This window comes from Mobula hypostoma, chromosome 19 (assembly GCF_963921235.1).
Source record: "Mobula hypostoma chromosome 19, sMobHyp1.1, whole genome shotgun sequence".
In the NCBI taxonomy this organism is placed as follows: Eukaryota; Metazoa; Chordata; class Chondrichthyes; order Myliobatiformes; family Myliobatidae; genus Mobula; species Mobula hypostoma.
Genome location: NC_086115.1, coordinates 35,121,241 through 35,140,733, shown reverse-complemented (window position 1 = coordinate 35,140,733; position 19,493 = coordinate 35,121,241). Strand labels below are relative to the sequence as shown.

The 19,493-nt window shown below is 42.2% G+C and overlaps 2 protein-coding genes across 6 annotated transcripts in view; one reads left to right on the top strand and one right to left on the bottom strand.

The window, feature by feature from the left end:
• The window catches only part of rpp30 (ribonuclease P/MRP 30 subunit), a 38,514-nt gene extending 27,996 nt beyond the window's left edge, over positions 1 to 10,518 (bottom strand). The window contains exons 1-5 of the mRNA XM_063071669.1: positions 10,103 to 10,518; positions 6,633 to 6,688; positions 5,072 to 5,128; positions 2,659 to 2,733; positions 722 to 793 (exon numbers count right to left, since the gene is read on the bottom strand). Of these exons, the coding sequence (XP_062927739.1) occupies positions 722 to 793; positions 2,659 to 2,733; positions 5,072 to 5,128; positions 6,633 to 6,688; positions 10,103 to 10,184 (342 nt within the window). The 5' untranslated portion in view covers positions 10,185 to 10,518. The remainder of the gene's footprint in view (positions 1 to 721; positions 794 to 2,658; positions 2,734 to 5,071; positions 5,129 to 6,632; positions 6,689 to 10,102) is intronic.
• A 99-nt stretch (positions 10,519 to 10,617) lies between these two features.
• LOC134358954 (kinesin-like protein KIF20B) overlaps positions 10,618 to 19,493 on the top strand; it is a 93,468-nt gene continuing 84,592 nt past the window's right edge. For 4 of the 5 annotated variants that reach the window (XM_063071664.1, XM_063071666.1, XM_063071665.1 and 1 more), the window contains exon 1: positions 10,618 to 10,746. The gene's annotated coding sequence lies outside the window, so the exon portion shown is untranslated. The remainder of the gene's footprint in view (positions 10,747 to 19,493) is intronic. The other variant, XM_063071667.1, reaches the window with a different exon arrangement.

Sequence of the window (19,493 nt, the reverse complement as noted above, 5' to 3'; positions counted from 1 at the left end):
GACCACAATGGATTTGGAAAAGGGTTACGGAAAGGAAAAGTGGATCTTCTGCTTAGTTAATCTATTTGTTAATTTAGCTATCAGCAATTAAAAAAAGGTCATATACAAATTCAACAAACAAACAGAATCAACAAACTCATTCGTAAGGCCAGTGACGTTGTGGGGATGGAACTGGACTCTCTCACGGTGGTGTCTGAAAAGAGGATGCTGTCCAAGTTGCATGCCATCTTGGACAATGTCTCCCATCCACTACATAATGTACTGGGTGGGCACAGGAGTACATTCAGCCAGAGACTCATTCCACCAAGATGCAACACAGAGCGTCATAGGAAGTCATTCCTGCCTGTGGCCATCAAACTTTACAACTCCTCCCTTGGAGGGTCAGACACCCTGAGCCAATAGGCTGGTCCTGGACTTATTTCATAATTTACTGGCATAATTACATATTACTATTTAACTATTTATTACTATTTTTCTATTACTATTCTATTACTAATTATTATTTCCATGACTATTACTATTTACTATTTACTAATAGTAGTATTACTATTACTATTTGTTATTTATGGTGCAACTGTAACGAAAACCAGTTTCCCCCAGATCAATAAAGTATGACTATGACTATGAAATTAAGACATTGAAATGCAAGGTAATTATTTTAACTGTTTCATATGTAAGTACATTGTAGTTAATTATATCTCCTTGATTCTAGTTCACTTACATGAAACAACTTTTCTGTTTTGGGTTCCACAGCTATAATGTCATATGGCGTCGTCTGAGGGTAAGCAGTTCTCTGCAACGTAACAAGTTTCAGTGTTTAATACAGTACATTCACTTCAATGAGGCTGCAACTAATAGAAAGGAAAATGTACAAAAGTTTAGAATTTTGCTCTCAATACACCTGATAGAAAGCAGAATTAGATTTAGCACTTTGGACAATAGAATACGTTAAACAGATACAATTGGCATCATGAAAACAAACTGCACCTTTTAAGAAGTATCAACATTATTACTAAGAATTGTAATTTATCTCAGAATTGATCATTCTTTACATATTGTATAAGTGTGTACACAATAAAATGAAGAAACACTTCTTTTTGATCTGATACATAACAAAAAAGATAAAGCCATTCGTTTAATATAAGTTTCAACTTCAACAAATGCAATTAACAAAAATACTCTGCTTGGCTAATTAAAGCTGTTCACTGAGGAAAGTTTCCATATAAACTTTGAGGGCATTTAACTTCATTTCTCTGGCTACTCCTCTAGCTCCTGGATCCTTATTGTTCTTTGTAAGGATCTGACCAAGATCCTGAGCAGAAAAAATAGGCTTCAATAGGCCATCCAATTTTTTGCCTTTCTGCATCGTGGTCAGTTACAAACCACATCATCATAAACATATATTTCACAGGAATTCTTGGTCATGTGATAAATTTCCAATCTATCTGCACTGGTCTACAAATACTTAAATCAGCCTAATCTTAACATCCATCACTAGACACAGAGACTAACAGATCACAACCTTGTAAATATATATTCATGAATGGTTTTGCTGTGGCGAAACTTTCTGTCTCTCCCATTCTTTCAGGCATAAGCACCAGAATCACACCATACTTGTGAGACCAGGTATAGATTGGGGGACTGCTTTATTGAGCATCTTCACTCCATCTGCAACAGGCTGGATTTTCCATGACCTACCATTTTAATTCCACTTCCCATTCCCATTCAGACATGTCGTTCCACGGTCTCCTCTAATGCCACGACAAGGACACTCTCAGGTTGGAGGAGCGACCAGCATTGTTACCCTCCAACCTGACACCATGGACATCAATTTCTCCAACTTCTGCTAATTCCTCCTCTCCTTTCCCATTCCCTATTCTGACTCTTCTCTTCTCCTCACCTGTCTATCACCTCCTTCCAGTGCCTATCCTCCTTCCCTTTCTCCATGGCTTACGCTCCTTTCCTGTCAGATTCCTTTTTTAGCCCTTTACCTTTTCCATTTTGTATTCCTTTTTAATCTTGTCGGTTCATTGGAAATTTATTGTACACTGTGTAACATTTTACAAAAAAGGTGAAATAAAGTGTGTTTGGGAATTGACAAGTATAACATCCAACGATCTGGAAGCAGTCTACCCTCTTACTCCTTCTCTTCGTATCTCCATATCACATACCTCTGCGGCCCTTTCTCCCTTTTCTCCCATGGTGCACTGTCCTTTCCTATCAGATTTCTCTTTCTTCAGCCCTTACCTTTTCCACCTATCACCTCCTAGCTTCTCACTTCATCCTCCCTCCCAACCCACCTACCAACCTATCTACTCACGGTTTCACCCAACACCTTCCCTTCCCCTACCTTCCTTTGCTGGCTTCTTTCTCCTTTATTTCCAGTCCTGATTAAGTCTATTGGCCTAAAACACCAATTCTTTATTCCTCCCCATAAATGCTACATGACCCGCTGAGTTCCTCTAGCATTTTGTATGTGTTACTCTGGACTTTCAGTAACTTTCAACAATCTCTATTGTTCATCCATCTTTTTTCATTTCTACAATTTTTATTCCTGGTAGCATATTTGTAAATCTCTGCAATCAAGTTATAATCTTAACTATTAGAAATGACTAATTTACCAAACTCACAGCTTAGAAAAGAAATGTTAGCACTTACCAATTGATTGTAATGTGAAACATCAGACGCAATCAAAGTAAGTCTGGTCAGAATTTTAATTGGTTTCGATTTTCCCTATTTGACAGAAATTCTATTAAAGTCATCAGTTTTATATTTATTTGTTTCTCATATTAAGTCACTGAAAAATGTACTTTTCCTTTAGCTGGAATCATTCATTCACAAACACCATCCCAAAATAAGATTTTATAGAGCACTTAAAAGCATCTGCAATAGTACAGTCAGTCAGATATTATACATAATCTATTGAGTAAAGATGATCAATTATACAAGTTAATGCACTCTTAAACATTCAAAAAATTAATGTCATTATGATAACCTCAATAGGTAGCATTCATTGCTTTAAGTTTAACAAGATTATTATGTTCAAATATTCAATCCTACATATCTATTTTGAGTACATTCCTAAATTCAGCACAATACATGGTCATACATTTGGAGAAAAAAATTAAAATATTTGTGCATATGGTGACATATATGCCCACCAAAGCTGTTCCTCAAAACTGAGTGGAATTGAATAGATTCAGTATTATCTAATTGTGGCTAATTTCATTGAAACATAGAACATAAAAACATAGAAAACATACAGCACAATACAGGCCCTTCGGCCCACAAGGCTGTGCTGAACATGTCCCTACCTTAGAACTGCTTAAGCTTTAACCATAGCCCTCTATTTTTTTAAGCTCCATGTAGCCATCCAGGAGTCTCTTAAAAGACCCTATTGTTTCCGCCTCCACCATCGCTACTGTTAGCCCATTCCACGCACTCACCACTCTTTGCGTAAAAAACTTACCCCTGACATCTCCTCTGTACCTAATTCCAAGCACCTTAAAACTATGCCCTCTCGTGCAAGGCATTTCAGCCCTGGGGAAAAGCCTCTGACTATCCACATGATCAATGCCTCTCATTATCTTGTACACCTCTATCAGGTCACCTCTCATCCTCCGTCGCTCCAAGGAGAAAAGGCCGAGTTCACTCAACCTATTCTCATAAGGCATGCTCCCCAATCCAGGCAACATCCTTGTAAATATCCAATGCACCCTTTCTATGGTATCCACGTCCTTCCTGTAGAGAGGTGACCAGAACTGAGAACAGTACTCCAAGTGGGGTCTGACCAGGGTCCTATATAGCTGCAACATTACCTCTCAGCTCTTAAACTCAATCCCACGATTGATGAAGGCCAATGCACCGTATGCCTTCTTAACCACAGAGTCAACCTGCGCAGCAACTTTGAGTGTCCTATGGACTTGGACCCCAAGACCCCTCTGATCCTCCACACTGCCAGATTCTTACCATTAATACTATATTCTGTCATCATATTTGTCCTACCAAAATGAACCACCTCACACTTATCTGGGTTGAACTCCATCTGCCACTTCTCAGCCCAGTTTTGCATCCTATCAATGTCCCGTCGTAACCTCTGACAGCCTTCCACACTATCCACAACACCCCCAACCTTTGTGTCATCAGCAAATTTACTAACCCATCCCTCCACTTCCTCATCCAGGTCCTTTATAAAAATCACAAAGAGTAGGGGTCCCAGAACAGATCCCTGAGGCACACCACTGGTCACCGGCCTCCATGCAGAATATGACCCATCTACAACCACACAAATAATTCTGGTATGGTTCACTGCATAGAAAAACATTCCTCAAAACCTGACCAACCTTACTTTACTTAACTGAAGAAGTGATAGCTAATTTTAGTATTCTTGCCCTTCAGGAGAACAGCTTAGCAGGCCAATTCACTACAATACTAACTAAGACAGCTTACAGCAGTGAAAATAAACAATGTTAAAAATGATGATTTTTTTTTTGCATATAATGAATAGACTTGTACTTAAAACTTGGTGTTATAATTATGAATTTAAGTACAAGCAATAGTTTTAACCCTATCTATAAAGTATATGAATACTTACTCTTTGCAAAAATAATCCTCAAAGAATTAAATAATACACTTAAGCAGAGGTTCAAAATATTAAATACATCAATGAATCACATTTATGGAGAAATCTCAAAACAATGAAAGGCTACTGTTTAATACAAAACTGAAGTTTGACAACGAGATCACTGGAGAATGATTTAAAGCTGTTCATTCTTGTATATTTAATCACATAAAAATGTACCTACAACTTCTTTAGATTCTTTATTTCAACAAACTTACAGAGAAAAGAAAAATTATTATTTTAAATAAAAATATACAGCTGCTACATCACCAGTATTGGAACACTGAAATATGTAATCACACTATTGTTAACTTCTGTATAGCACTAAAATTTTGCATATTAAAATACTACTTGCATCTTCAAAATTGGTCTAGTCAGCCTTAAAGGAGTTTTGATAGAGCAATGACCATGTCATTCTAATCATTCTTCAAAATTACTTTCCGTACATACCTGCACAATAGGTGGAGATGGAAAAAGCTCTGTAATGGATACTGGATTTGTAATTTCCTGAGAAAGATATTTAGTACAATAAATACAAAAAGGGAAAGAATCAATTAAATTAATGCATGTGAGTTGGTTTCACTCGAATAAAATGTAATTGTTTATAATAATTTCAAATTATATTAAGATATTCAGCCAAATAGAATTAATTCCACTTTAAAACAATAAAACTATGTATATGAGGCAAAGTAATTATAAGCTACAGCTGCAGCTGGTACGTACATTATATAGTGAAATTATTCATTAATTAAAATCATTGGTAATAAATTTAATTTAAATGTAGCTATTAAAGGGACTAGGTGAATTCCAGTCTCTTACTTTAATAATTACTTGATTACAGGGAAATGTGGCTTGACATATATGGAATATATGAATACATGAAAATATATGAAATCACACACATGAAAACAAATCTCAGTGTTGTATATGGTGACATATATGTACTTTAATAATAAAATTACTTTGAACAAAGAGCAGTGATTGGATGTAGAGTATATATGGAACAATATACATTGTAGACCACATTATGTTTCCATTCAAATGGGCTTCAACAGAAAATCTGCAGGAACCTGGGCTGCATGCACTACTTAGATGGGAGACGCAATGCCAGTGGTGAACTCTGAGCCACACAGTGCCATCTGCAAATTGTTTCTTAGTTGCATAGTATAACTCCAGGAAACATGCTTTGCAACTAAAAAAAATGCATTTCCCTGGGGCAGGTTCAGAATAGATGCTTGGGAACTATTGCTGAGCTGTAGTCAACGAACGGCATGTCTGTTGAATTGTTGTGACAGCAGGCAAAATGAAGCAGATCCAAGTTACTTCTCAGGGAGCAGCTGATAAGCTTCACAATCACTTCATCGGAATGGACGCAAGTGCATAAACTCCACTACCTATCAGCTTGCTAAGGTCGATAGGTGCCTGATTAGAGGTCACAGGGAGAAGGCAGGAGAATGGCGTTGAGAGGGATAATAAATCAGAAATGATCGAACAGCGGAGCAGACTCGAAGGGCGGAACGCCCTAATTCAGCACCTATGTCTCATGGCCTACTACAATTCTGATTGGCATATAAGCTTATACACAGTTTTACAATGTTATACGTTATGTATTTGTAACTTCTATTTGGAGAATGCCCTGCTTTTTCTCTGTCTCTCATCATGCAAATCTGATATCCCTTGAAGAAATCGATTGATTTGTTGCTGCACTTCCTCTACTGCATGTGCATCTTTTCTTACATGAGGAGACCAAACCTGCACAATTAAATTCTGGATGTGGTCTTGTTAAAGAGACTATACTCTCTAAGTACTTCTGATATATATCAATTGCCTTCCTACTCAGTTGTCCCACCTGAAGTTAGATGGACTGCAAATAGTTATTGTTTTTGATTTAACTTATGAAAACTGAAGTTACACCAAACATGCCAGGTGGTAAAACTTGTAACTAGGCAAACTGCTAGAAAGGGTAGCACCACACCAAGTTTTAATAGACTCATTGATTGAGTTACCTTACCTGCCCTTTCTGTTGAAAGTCAACCACGTGATTAATTGCAACTGTCGAGTAACCAACTAAAGAACAGAAAGAAAATTAATTTGAAATAGTTTGTGTAAGTAGTTAATTATACCTTTTAAAGTGTAGTTTTTAGAAAATCCTGACATTAACTGACTTTATTAGTTATATCAATTGATAAAGTCAATGGTCTATTTCATTCTGCGTTAAGTTCCGTATCTCAATATCCCCAAGCCAGCAACAACACCCTGCTGGAAGACTTAAAATGAATAGACAGTTTTATCTCTATTATTGCATTGTCTGGATTCAAAGAAAAATTTTAAATTAAGAAGGTTACGTAGAGGCTTCGTGGCGAGAGGTCCCGGGTTTGAATCTGTCCGGCTCCTTGCACGCTCTCTATCTGTGCTGGGTTGAACACCAAGCTAACAACTCGGCCTCATAAGGAACAGACAAAATACTAAGGAAACATCAAAAGTTGCCACCTGATGTGCCACAAGGCATGGAGAGGAACAACAGAAGTTTAACAACAATAAAACTTGCAATTGAAAATGAGAAAAAATTCATAGAGTACCACAGCACAGAAACAGACCCTTTGATCCATCTAGTCCATGGCAAAGTGCCTGCTGCCTTCTGAGTGAAGAATTCCCTCTCAGGTTGTCCTTAAATATTTCACTGTTAACCGAAAATCCATGACCTCCAGTTCTAATCTCACACACCCTCAGCGGAAAAATCCCATCTACACCCCTCATAATTTTGTTTACCTCTATCAAATCTCCTCTCATTCTCCTACACTCCAGGGTAGAAAGTCCTAACTAATTTAGCCTTTCCCCATAACTCAAGTCCTCAAGTCTGGGCAACATCCTTGTAAATTTTCTCTGTACTCTTTCAATCTTATTGACGTCTTTCCCGTAATTCTCTTTAGAACCAGTTCTTCCAATGCAAATCAGGCACTGCATAATAATAACTAAATAAAGGCATCCATTAGTCTTGTGAGACTATGGATCTGTGCCTGGAAAGTCTTCAGTCTCCAGGGCGCAGGCCTGGGCAAGGTTGTATGAAAGACCAGCAGTTGCCCATGCTGCAAGACTCCCTTCTCCACGACACCAATGTTGTCCAAGGGAAGGGCATTAGGACCCATACAGCTTGGCACCAGTGTTGTCGCAGAGCAATGTGCGATTAAGTGCCTTGTTCAAGGACACCACACATGTTGCCTCGGCTGGGGCTCGAACTCACGACCTTCAGGTCGCTAGTCCAATGTCTTAACCACTTGGCCACGTGCCCACACACTGCATAAAAGATCTATAAACTGATAATCAGTAGGTCAGTTAGCACCTTTAGAGGAAAATTGGACAGCTGACTTTGAGTCAAGACCCTTTGCCTAGGCTGGCCTTCCCAGATAAAGGTTTTCAATCCAAAACATCAACTGTCCCATTCTTTCCATAGATGCTACCCAATATCGAGCACCTCCACTCCGTCCGCCACAACAGACAGGATCTCCCGGTAACCACCCACTTCAACTCTGCTTCCCATTCCCATTCAGATATATCCATACATGGCCTCCTCTATTGCCATGATGAGGCTAAACTCAGGTTGGAGGAGCAACACCTCATATACCGTCTAGGTAGTCTCCAGCCCCTTGGTATGAACATAGAATTCTCCAACTTCCGGTAATTCCCTCCCCCTCCCTTCCTCTATCGCTATTTCACATCACCTCCCTCATAGTTCCGCCTCCTTCTACTACTGCGCATTGTTCTCCTGCCAATCACCTCCCTGCTTCTCCTCCCCCACCCCTTTGTCTTTCAAATTACTGTTTTTTTCAACTACCAGCATTCTTCAAACCCTTCCCAAAGTTCTTCCTTCAGTCCTGACGAAGGGTTTCGGCCCGAAACGTCGACTAATCTTTTCAACTGATGCTGACTGACCTGCTGAGTTCCTCCAGCGCATTGTGAGTGCTACCAAATATGCCGAGCTCTTCTAGTGTCTTTTGTGTTATTCCAGATTCTAGCATCTATAAACTAACAATGGCTTTTAATCATATCACCTGTCACTAGTGGTCAAGTGTGGTTGGGAATACTCAGGTGTATCATCTTGGGAAAAAAGTTAAATGAGTCTTCAGTTTTAAAGTTCCAAAACAACCCATATGCATGCAGCAAATACTAATCACCTCCATTCATAGTAATTATTTTGATGCGCTTAAATTTGTGCCCATTAGCAATTTGATCTACACCAATTATTTGCCATAAATGCATTAACACAAGATACATGATAGATACCAATGAAGGTGACCCTACAGTTAGCCACAGAAATTTAGCAAATGTTCTATAGTGTTTCACAGCTAAGCTATGATTGGTGAAGGTGGCCGCTGATGTAACACATAACTTGAGAGGTTTTAAGAGGATAGTTTAGGAAAATAACGTGCTGGAGAGGGGAGGAGTCTTTAGCCACTGACTGCAAAGAAACTTTGGATAGAGTGACGTAGTTCCATTAGCAGATTCTCCAAACAATCTTGCAGAATCCCTCATCGCCACATCACATCAAGATTTTCTTTTCCTTAGCTGACAGTGAGGTGTGTTCTCCCTGTTAAGAAGCTTCCTGTACAGATGACATATCACCCTCCTCCCCATGTATGCTGCTCTTGGGATAGCTGCGGTGTGAAAGAGATGGTCACCCACCTCCTTGCAGACTGTAGATTTGCAGAGAGAGTATGAAAACAGACGTCAAGGCCTATGCCCTGGTTCATCCTCAACAGCTGTGTTTAACAAGGAACTCTTTGACCTGTGGGCCTTTCGCCGGTACACACACCGAGACAAACATCAAGTGCCGTTAAAAATCTACCCAAAAGTCGTTAATCTTCTAACACAGCATGTCTGTGAGGAAATGCTGGAGACTTGTACATTTCAGTTTGTTGGAGTGCATGCGAAGGAATGCACTGAAACTAGATGCAGCCAAAGGCTCTGAGGAAGGTGCCCAGCATTGGCTCCTTCCGTGACTGCAGCCAAAGGAGCACACTTGAGTGGCAAAGCCAATGAAAAGGACATATCATCCCAGGGACCACAGAATGGTATGGTGTAATGTTTGTTTTAGTTATTTAAAAATATTTGTTGAATGTAGCGATCATGAATGGAAAAGCTGTTTGCACTGTTTCTTTCTTTGTACATACAGTATATTTTGATTACGAATAAAGTTTATTTTTAAATAAAAAGACTGCAATGCAAAGGGGAGAAAACGTTTATTAGTACGTTTTAGAGAAAAATACCATTTAATTAAAGCTTTCCCAAGCTAATAGCCTATTAACTTCAATTTGGGGAAGTGTTTAAATTGTAAATGGATGCATTTAAACAGACACGTGGATCACTTACTACGCTACACGCAAAACACTGACTACATGAACTATACAAAAAAGCATACAGTATCAGACACTGGAAACGAGGGATACCCAAGTAGTTAACTCGTTTGACTTTGTCGATACTCACGATGCGCCGCAGTTTCTATTATAGTTTGCATTCGTTTTCTATCACCCAGATTGACGATATTTAAATCTGCGAAACACGCCATGCTGCCACCACGTGACGGGTAGTTTACTCGTTCAATGGCTTAATCTTCCCGAGAGCTGAAGACGTATCCTGCTTGACTCCAGCGTCCGTTCTACAACATACGCGAAATAGTAGGATCGCTGGCGAATTGGGCCCGCAGTCACCCGTAACAATCCGAGATGGAAAAACTACAACTCCCAGAATTCTGCGCGAGCTTAGTTTATTTCCAGTAGTCCGACTGAAACAAAACAGTACAACTAATAACACCGAACGGAATCGCACAATCGCTTCCACTGATCTCAGTAGGGATCCTTCAGCTTTAATTTCCAAAGACCTAACACTGCCTAGTTTACAGACGGGGGCCGGGCCGGACCGACACACATGCGCACCAGCAATACCCGTGAGCCCCCGCAGCATTGCTGGCCGGCGATTGGTGAATTTTTAAATCCGAGGCGGGCGACGGCGGCGTTGACGGGAGCGGCTGGACGCCGGCAGTTGCTGAGGATGGTGATGGTGTTCTTGTTGTTGTCGTCTGTCTCCGGCTGTTGACGGCGGCTCTGCATCTGCTGACCCTCACCCTCCAGGTAAACGGGCTTCTGCGGTCACGCACTCTGTACCGTCTCCTCCGCGAGTACGGCTGGGTCGGTGGACCCCACTGTTAGTTGTTCATGGCGCTGGGGATCAGTGGAGACATGGTGACTCGGGTCGCTGTTTCGGCCTTCGCTCCACTCTTGCTGTGCCCACCCGCTCACCCGATGTTTTATGCTATTGAAACTTGCAGCATGATATTTCGTGAATGGTGCTCGATCTCCACACTCTATTCCCTTATGCTAATTCTGCTGCCAGCGTTCGTTTACTTTTTTTTGTTTAAGTTTTACATTCCTTTTATGAGATATCAACTTAGACTGACCAATTGCAGGAACCAGCTGTCCGGTCTTAAACTACTATTGTTTGAGTGTTCGCAAGTAATGTATTGAACAATATTATCTCCCAGTATAGTTTTAGTAAATGGCTTTACAGGTAGTTGTAGGTATTACGCGAGTTATAGCCACGAAACTTTCTACATAAATCTCGTATTATTTTGTCCAAGTTTCCACCGATTTTGACATTCGCCTGCATACCCAGGATGATTACAATAGCCAAGATTTCTTACCAAGCCTTGTAAAAGTTTTGTAAGCTTAAGGCTGACCCTTCATTCTGCTAAATTCTACAGAAGACAGACCCAAGTCGATATGATCTTTGCTCATACATCAAACCATTTAACTGGATCTTTCTCTCTGAGACAAGTGTGTCATTTCTTGATTAAGAAAATCACATTTAAGCACATTACTCCAGGTTTCTCCTGGTCCTTAGGAGTTGCAATAAGACTACTCCTTTTACAAACTTGTTATGCAATCAACATAACATTTGCTTTCCTATTTACCTGCTACTCTTGTATGTTGGCTTTCACAGACTTCTGTACAAACACACCCAAGTCTCTTTAAACATCAATATCGAATCTCTCACCATTTAACAAAGTGTTTTTTCTTTATTTTCACCAAATTGAACAATCCTGCCTTTTTCTACATAATAGAACATAGAATAGTACAGCACAGTACGGCTCCTTTGGCCCACAATGTTGTGCTGACCCTTAAACCCTACCTCCCATATAACCCCCCACCTTAAATTCCTCCATATACCTGTCTAGTAGTCTCTTGAATTTCTCTCGTGTATCTGCCTCCACCACTGACTCAGGCAGTGCATTCCACACACCAACCACTCTCTGAGTAAAAAACCTTCCTCTAATATCCCCCTTGAACTTCCCACCCCTTACCTTAAAGCCATGTCCTCTTGTATGGAGCAGTGGTGCCCCAGGGAAGAGGTGCTGGCAATCCACTCTATCTATTCCTCTTAATATCTTGTATACCTCTATCATGTCTCCTCTCATCCTCCTCTCCAAAGAGTAAAGCCCTAGCTCCCTTAATGTCTGATCATAGTCCATTCTCTCTAAACCAGGCAGCATCCTGGTAAATCTCCTCTGTACCCTTTCCAGTGCTTCCACATCCATCCTATAGTGAGGTGACCAGAACTGGACACAGTACTCCCAAGTGTGGCCTAACCAGAGTTTTATAGAGCTGCATCATTACATCGCGACTCTTAAACTCTATCCCTCGCCTTATGAAAGCTAACACCCCATAAGCTTTCTTAACTATCCTATCTACCTGTGAGGCAACTTTCAGGGATCTGTGGACATATACCCCCAGATCCCTCTGCTCCTCCACACTACCAAGTATTCTGCCATTTACTTTGTACTCTGCCTTGGAGTTTGTCCTTCCAAAGTGTACCACCTCACACTTCTCTGGGTTGAACTCCATCTGCCACTTCTCAGCCCACTTCTGCATCCTATCAATGTCTCTCTGCAATCTTCGACAATCCTCTACACTATCCACAACACCACCAACCTTTGTGTTGTCTGCAAACTTGCCAATCCACCCTTCTACCCCCACATCCAGGTCGTTAATAAAAATCACGAAAAGTAGAGGTCCCAGAACAGATCCTTGTGGAACACCACTAGTCACAATCCTCCAATCCGAATGTACTCCCTCCACCACGACCCTCTGCTTTCTGCGGGCAAGCCAATTCTGAATCCACCTGGCCAAACTTCCCTGGATCCCACGCCTTCTGACTTTCTGAATAAGCCTACCGTGTGGAACTTTGTCAAATGCCTTACTAAAATCCATGTAGATCACATCTACTGCACTACCCTTATCTATATGCCTGGTCACCTCCTCAAAGAACTCTATCAGGCTTGTTAGACACGATCTGCCCTTCACAAAGCCATGCTGACTGTCCCTGATCAGACCATGATTCTCTAAATGCCCATAGATCCTACCTCTAAGAATCTTTTCCAACAGCTTTCCCACCACAGACGTAAGGCTCACTGGTCTATAATTACCTGGACTATCCCTACTACCTTTTTTTGAACAAGGGGACAACACTCACCTCCCTCCAATCCTCCGGTACCATTCCCATGGACAATTAGAACATAAAGATCCTAGCCAGAGGCTCAGCAATCTCTTTCCTCGCCTTGTGGAGCAGCCTGGGGAATATTCCGTCAGGCCCTGGGGACTTATCTGTCCTAATGTATTTTCACAACTCCCAACACCTCCTCTCCCTTAATATCAACATGCTCCAGAACATCAACATCAACCTCACTCATATTGTCCTCACCGTCATCGAGTTCCCTCTCATTGGTGAACACCAAAGAGAAGTATTCATTCAGGACCTCGCTCACTTCCACAGCCTCCAGGCACATCTTCCCACCTTTATCTCTAATCGGTCCTACCTTCACTCCTGTCATCCTTTTGTTCTTCACATAATTGAAGAATGCCTTGGGGTTTTCCTTTACCCTACTCATCAAGGCCTTCTCATGCCCCCTTCTTGCTCTTCTCAGCCCCTTCTTAAGCTCCTTTTTTGCTACCCCATGTTCCTCAATAGACCCATCTGATCCTTGCTTCCTAAACCTCATCTACGCTGCCGCCTTCCACCTGACTAGATTTTCCACCTCGCTTGTCACCCATGGTTCCTTCACCCTACCATTTTTTATCTTCCTCACCGGGACAAATTTATTCCCAACATCCTGCAAGAGATCCCTAAACATTGACCACATGTCCATAGTACATTTCCCTGCAAAAACATCATCCCAATTCACACCGGCAAGTTCTAGCCTTATAGCCACATAATTTGCCCTTCCCCAATTAAAAATTTTCCTGTCCTCTCTGATTCTATCCTTTTCCATGATAATGCTAAAGGCCAGGGAGCGGTGGTCACTGTCCCCCAGATGCTCACCCACTGAGAGATCTGTGACCTGACCTGGTTCATTACCTAGTACTAGATCTAGTATGGCATTCCCCTAGTTGGCCTGTCAACATACTGTGACAGGAATCCGTCCTGGACACACTTAACAAACACTGCCCCGTCTAAACCATTGGAACTGATCAGGTGCCAATCAATATTAGGGAAGTTAAAGTCACCTATGATAACAACCCTGTTATTTTTGCACCTTTCCAAAATCTGCCTACCAATCTGCTCTTTGGTATCTCTGCTGCTACCAGGGGGCCTATAGAATACTTTATACTTTATTGTCGCCAAACAATTGATACTAGAACGTACAATCATCACAGCGATATTTGATTCTGCGCTTCCCGCTCCCTGGATTACAAATATTAAATATTAAAAATTAGTAAATATTAAACATTTAAATTATAAATCATAATTAGAAAAATGGAAAGTAAGGAAGTGCAAAAAAACGAGAGGCAGGTCAGGATATTTGGAGGGTACGGCCCAGATCTGGGTCAGGATCCGTTCAACCGTCTTATCACAGTTGGAAAGAAGCTGTTCCCAAATCTGGCCGTACAAGTTTTCAAGCTCCTGAGCCTTCTCCTGGAGGGAAGAGGGACGAAAAGTGTGTTGGCTGGGTGGGTCGCGTCCTTAATTATCCTGGCAGCACTGCTCCAACAGCGTGTGGTGTAAGGTGAGTCCAAGGACGGAATATTGGTTTGTGTGATGTGCTGCGCCATGTTCATGATCTTCTGCAGCTTCTTTCGGTCTTGGACAGGACAACTTCCGTAACAGGTTGTGATTCACCCTAGGAGAATGCTTTCTACGGTGCATCTGTAAAAATTAGGGTTTTAGGGGACAGCCCAAATTTCTTTAGTTTTCTCAGGAAGTAAAGGCATTGGTGGGCCTTCTTGGCAGTGAACTCTGCTTTGTTGGACCAAGTCAGGTCATTTGTGATATTGACCTCGAGGAACTTAAAGCTTTTGACCTGTTCCATTTGCTCACCATGGATGTAAATTGGCTCGTGTGGTCCGCTACTCCTTCTGAGTCAACAACCAATTCCTTCGTCTTGCTGACGTTGAGGGACAGATTATTGTCTTCGCACCATGCCACCAGGTTCTTAATTTCCTCTCTGTACTCAAAGTCATCATTACCCGAGATGTGGCCTGCAATTGTTGTGTCATCAGCAAACTTATATATTGAGTTTAATGGAAACTTGGCTTAACAATCATGGGTGTACAGTGAGTACAGCAGGGGGCTGAGTACACAGCCTTGTGGGGCACTGGTGCTCAGAGTGATTGTAGTGGAGAGCTTGTCCCCTATTTTTACAGCCTGGGTCCTGTCTGTGAGGAAGTTGAAGATCCAGCTGCAGATCTGAGTGCTAAGGCCCAGGTTCTGGAGCTTAGGAATCAGTTTATTTGGAATGATGGTATTAAAGGCAGAGCTGGAGTCAATGAAAAGGAGCCTTACATATGTGTCTTTATTTTCCAGGTGTTCTGAGTAGGAATGTAGGGCCAGAGAGATGGCATCTGCCATTGACCTGTTGCTCCGGTAGGCCAATTGCAAAGGGTTGAGGTTGACCAGTGGGCTGTGGTTGATGTGTGCCGTAACCAATCTCTCGAAGCACTTCATAGCGGTTAATGTCAGAGCCACAGGTCGATAGTCATTCAGGCATGCCACCTTGCTCTTCTTCGGTACTGGGATTATTGTTGCCTTCTTAAAACACGAGGGAATCTTAGACTGAAGCAAGGAGCAGTTGAAGATGTCGGCAAACACTCCAGCTAGCTCGCTTGCTCGGGCCTGGAGAACCCGTTCTGGGACACCATCTGGGCCCATCGCCTTAGGAACGCCCTTCTAACATCCTCCTCAGTGACGATGAATCTCAATGCCACCAGGCCCGGTTCATCCGGAGGGAGCAGGACCCTCCTCTTCTGTTCGGATCTTGCGTAGAATACGTTAAGTTAGTCAGGAAGAGAAGTGCCACAGTTATTGATATTCCCAGCATTTTCTTTGCGCCCAGTGATCTCATTTAGACCCTGCCAAAGTCTACTGGCATCCCTCTGGTTAGCCTGGGCTTCCAACGTGGCTTGATATTGCCTCTTGGCACTCTTATTGGCTTTCCGGAGTTCACACCTGGATTCCATGTCGCGACTGGTATCCCCAGACCTAAAAGCCGCAGCTCTAGCCTTTAAAAGGGACTTGACCTCATAATTCATCCAAAATTTCCGGTTAGGGAATACCCGGATTGTCTTACAAGATAAACAGTCCTCTGTGCATTTCCAAATGAAGTCTGTGACAGCTGAGGAATACTCATCGAGGTTAGCTGCCAAGTCCTTGAATACTAACCAGTCCACCGATTCAAAGCAGTCACAGAGGACCTCATCCGTTTCCTCCGTCCAACGCAACACTACTTTTGACACCGTGACCTCCCACTTCAGTTTCTGTTTGTAAGCCGGGAGGAGGAGTACGGCCTAATGGTCCGATTTTCCGAAGTGAGGTCGTGGGACGGAACGGTAGGCATCCCTGACTGCTGTGTAGCAGTGGTCAAGTATATTTGGGCCTCTTGTGGTGCAGGAGACATGTTGGTATAACTTTGGCAGCGCCTTTCTGAGGTTGGCCTGGTTAAAGTCCCCGGCTGTAATGAGCAAAGCCTCCGGATATCTGGTCTCAAGTTCACTGATGTTGGCATACAGTATGTTCAGAGCACACTCCACGTCCGCCTGGGGGGGGGAAATGTAGACTGCTGTCAGTATGACTGAGGTGAATTCCCGTGGCAGATAGTAGGGACGACACTTCACCGATAGGTGTTCCAGGTCGGGGCTGCAGGAGCTTGTCAGTGCCATTCTGTCCGAGCACCACGCAGTGTTGATCAGTAGGCAGACACCACCTCCCCTCGTCTTGCCCGAAGACGCTGTGCAGTCCGTACATTGGATCGAAAATCTCTAGTTGGATGGCACAGTTGGGGGTGGCAGGGGAGAGCTGGGTCTCGATGAAACAATACACAGCAGTTCTGCATCTCCCTGCAGTAGGTGAGTCTCCCTTTAAGATTATCCACCTTGTTCTCTATGGCTTGCACATTAGCTAGTAGGATGGTGGGCATAGGGACCCTGAAGCCCCTCAGCTTCAATCTGACCAGCAGCCCAGCTCTTTTCCCACGCTTCCTCGGTAAATAGTGCATCTTTCCAGGTTTCTATTGATGCAGTGTGTTGTTGTCAGCTCTTTGAGAGTATAGAATACTCCCAATAGAGTATCTGCTCCCTTCCTGTTCCTCACTTCCACCCATACTGACTCAAAAGAGGATCCTGCTACATTACTCACCCTTTCTGTAGGGGTAATAGTATTCCTGACCAGTAATGCCACCCCTCCTCCCCTCCCCCCCCCCCAATCCCTTTTAAAGCACTGAAATCCAAGAATATTGAGAATCCATTCCTGCCCTGGCGCCAGCCAAATCTCTGTAATGGCCACTACATCATAATTCCTTGTATGTATCCAAGCTCTCAGTTCATCACCTTTGTTCCTGATGCTTCTTGCATTGAAGTACATGGACTTTAGCCCTTCTGCCTTACTACCTTTACACCCTTTATTCTGCTTCTCTTTCCTCAAAGCCTCTTTATATGTCAGATCTAGCTTTACTCCATGCACTATACTTGCAGTTCTCGCATGACCTTTATCCTCCTCCACCTCACTATCTGCTCTAACACTCTGGTTCCCATCCCCCTGAAAATCTAGTTTAAACCCTTCCACGAGCAGCACTAGCAAACCTTCCCACAAGGATGTTAGTTCCCCTCCTGTTCAGGTGCAACCCGTCCCGTCGGAACAGGTCCCACCTTCGCTGGAACAAGGCCCAATTGTCCAGAAACATGAAGCCCTCCCTCCTGCACCAACTCCTTAGCCATGTATCTAGCTGCATTATCTTCCTATTTTTAGCCTCACTAGCACGTGGCATGGGTAGCAATCCTGAGATTGCAATCCTGGAGGTCCTGTCCTTCAACTTTGCACCTAACTCCCTAAACTCTCTTTGCAGGACCTCCTCCTTCTTCCTATCCACTTCTCTGGTCCCTACATGGACCACGACATCTGGCTGCTCACCCTCCCTCTTGAGAATACTGAGAACTCGATCCGAGATATCCGTTGTATTACATCTTTTATGTTATCATCCTTTTACTCAGCTTGTCCATGTTTATCTAAGCATTTTTACATTCTCAGTGCTTGCAATCTTGTGCATTATAACATCATCAGCAAACCTGGATTTCTGGTGCTCCTGGCCAAATTGTTGATGTAAGCTATGAAATAGTGGGGCTCCACACACCAAAGAATACTTCACTACACACAAAGTGTGAACTTGAGAAGGGTCCATTTATTCTTTCTTTCCTTTCAGCCTGAAAACCAATCTTCTAAAACAAAAAAAAATCAAATAAGTCAACTACTTGGATGTCCTTTGTTTTCTAGTGACTAATATATCCAGCGGGTTTTTTTGAGTTGTCTTCCAAGAATGGCTTAGTGTGGAATGAGCTACAAATACAATATAGAGTGGCTCATTGTGAGGCCTGGAATTGAGGGCTGAGGTAAGCTATTTGTTACTGCAATGTGGGATTCCTGGCAAGTCGGGTGAGCGCAGGCCATTTGTTGAATCTGGCAGTGGGTGAAATTCATTATAATCATTTCAGTAAAATGTATTCCTACAAGTCTAGAGAGAAACACTGTTAAAGCAAAGCATGATTTTGGAAGTACAGTGTCTCTGATTACTTGGGCCATCGGTTAATCAGGACAGCCACTTATTTAAGGCAACTCTTAAAGAACAAAAACTAATTGAGAAGATAGCTGGGGCTTCCTTTGTGTATTTGAGACACTAAGCTAATGTGTACAGAAGATTTGCAGAATAGTTTCCAACTAGCATCAATAACATGCTCTTGCTAAACCGGGCTTTGAGCGAACAGATTTCAAATAGCATCAGTTGCTTGAGTTTCTGTTCAAAATGCAGTTGTTTTTGGCACTGTTAGTTGGTGAGAAATAAGCAGTAGACAATTCAGAACTGTTTTGCTCAGTGCAATTTCAAGCATATGCCAGAAACAACTGAGAGTAAAAATGTAATGATTTTTCTGTTTCATCAAGGTAGGAACAATAAGGAATTCAATATATTGACAATCCTCTTGAATGTTGCAATGAAAATGAAGATTTGGAAGAATCAATCATCAAAAGGATTGTATAAAGGCAGTCCATTATCTGCACTAGCTGTCATCACAGATTTTGTTCATTTACAGTCAACCAAAAGAACGCTGGATGGATTCCTCCGTTGATAACTATTAGGGACGTGCACTGCTTTATAGAACTGTAGTAGTATAGGTAGTGTGCTAAATTGTTTCAGGTTTCATTTAAATATATAATTTGTTAATCAGTTAAATAGTAGTTTGTCTTTTTAATACCTTTTTAACTATTTACATGAAACTGGCTAATTGGGGTTGCCCGCTTAATTGGGCCAAACTGTACTGGTCCCGTTGTGTTGCATTTAACT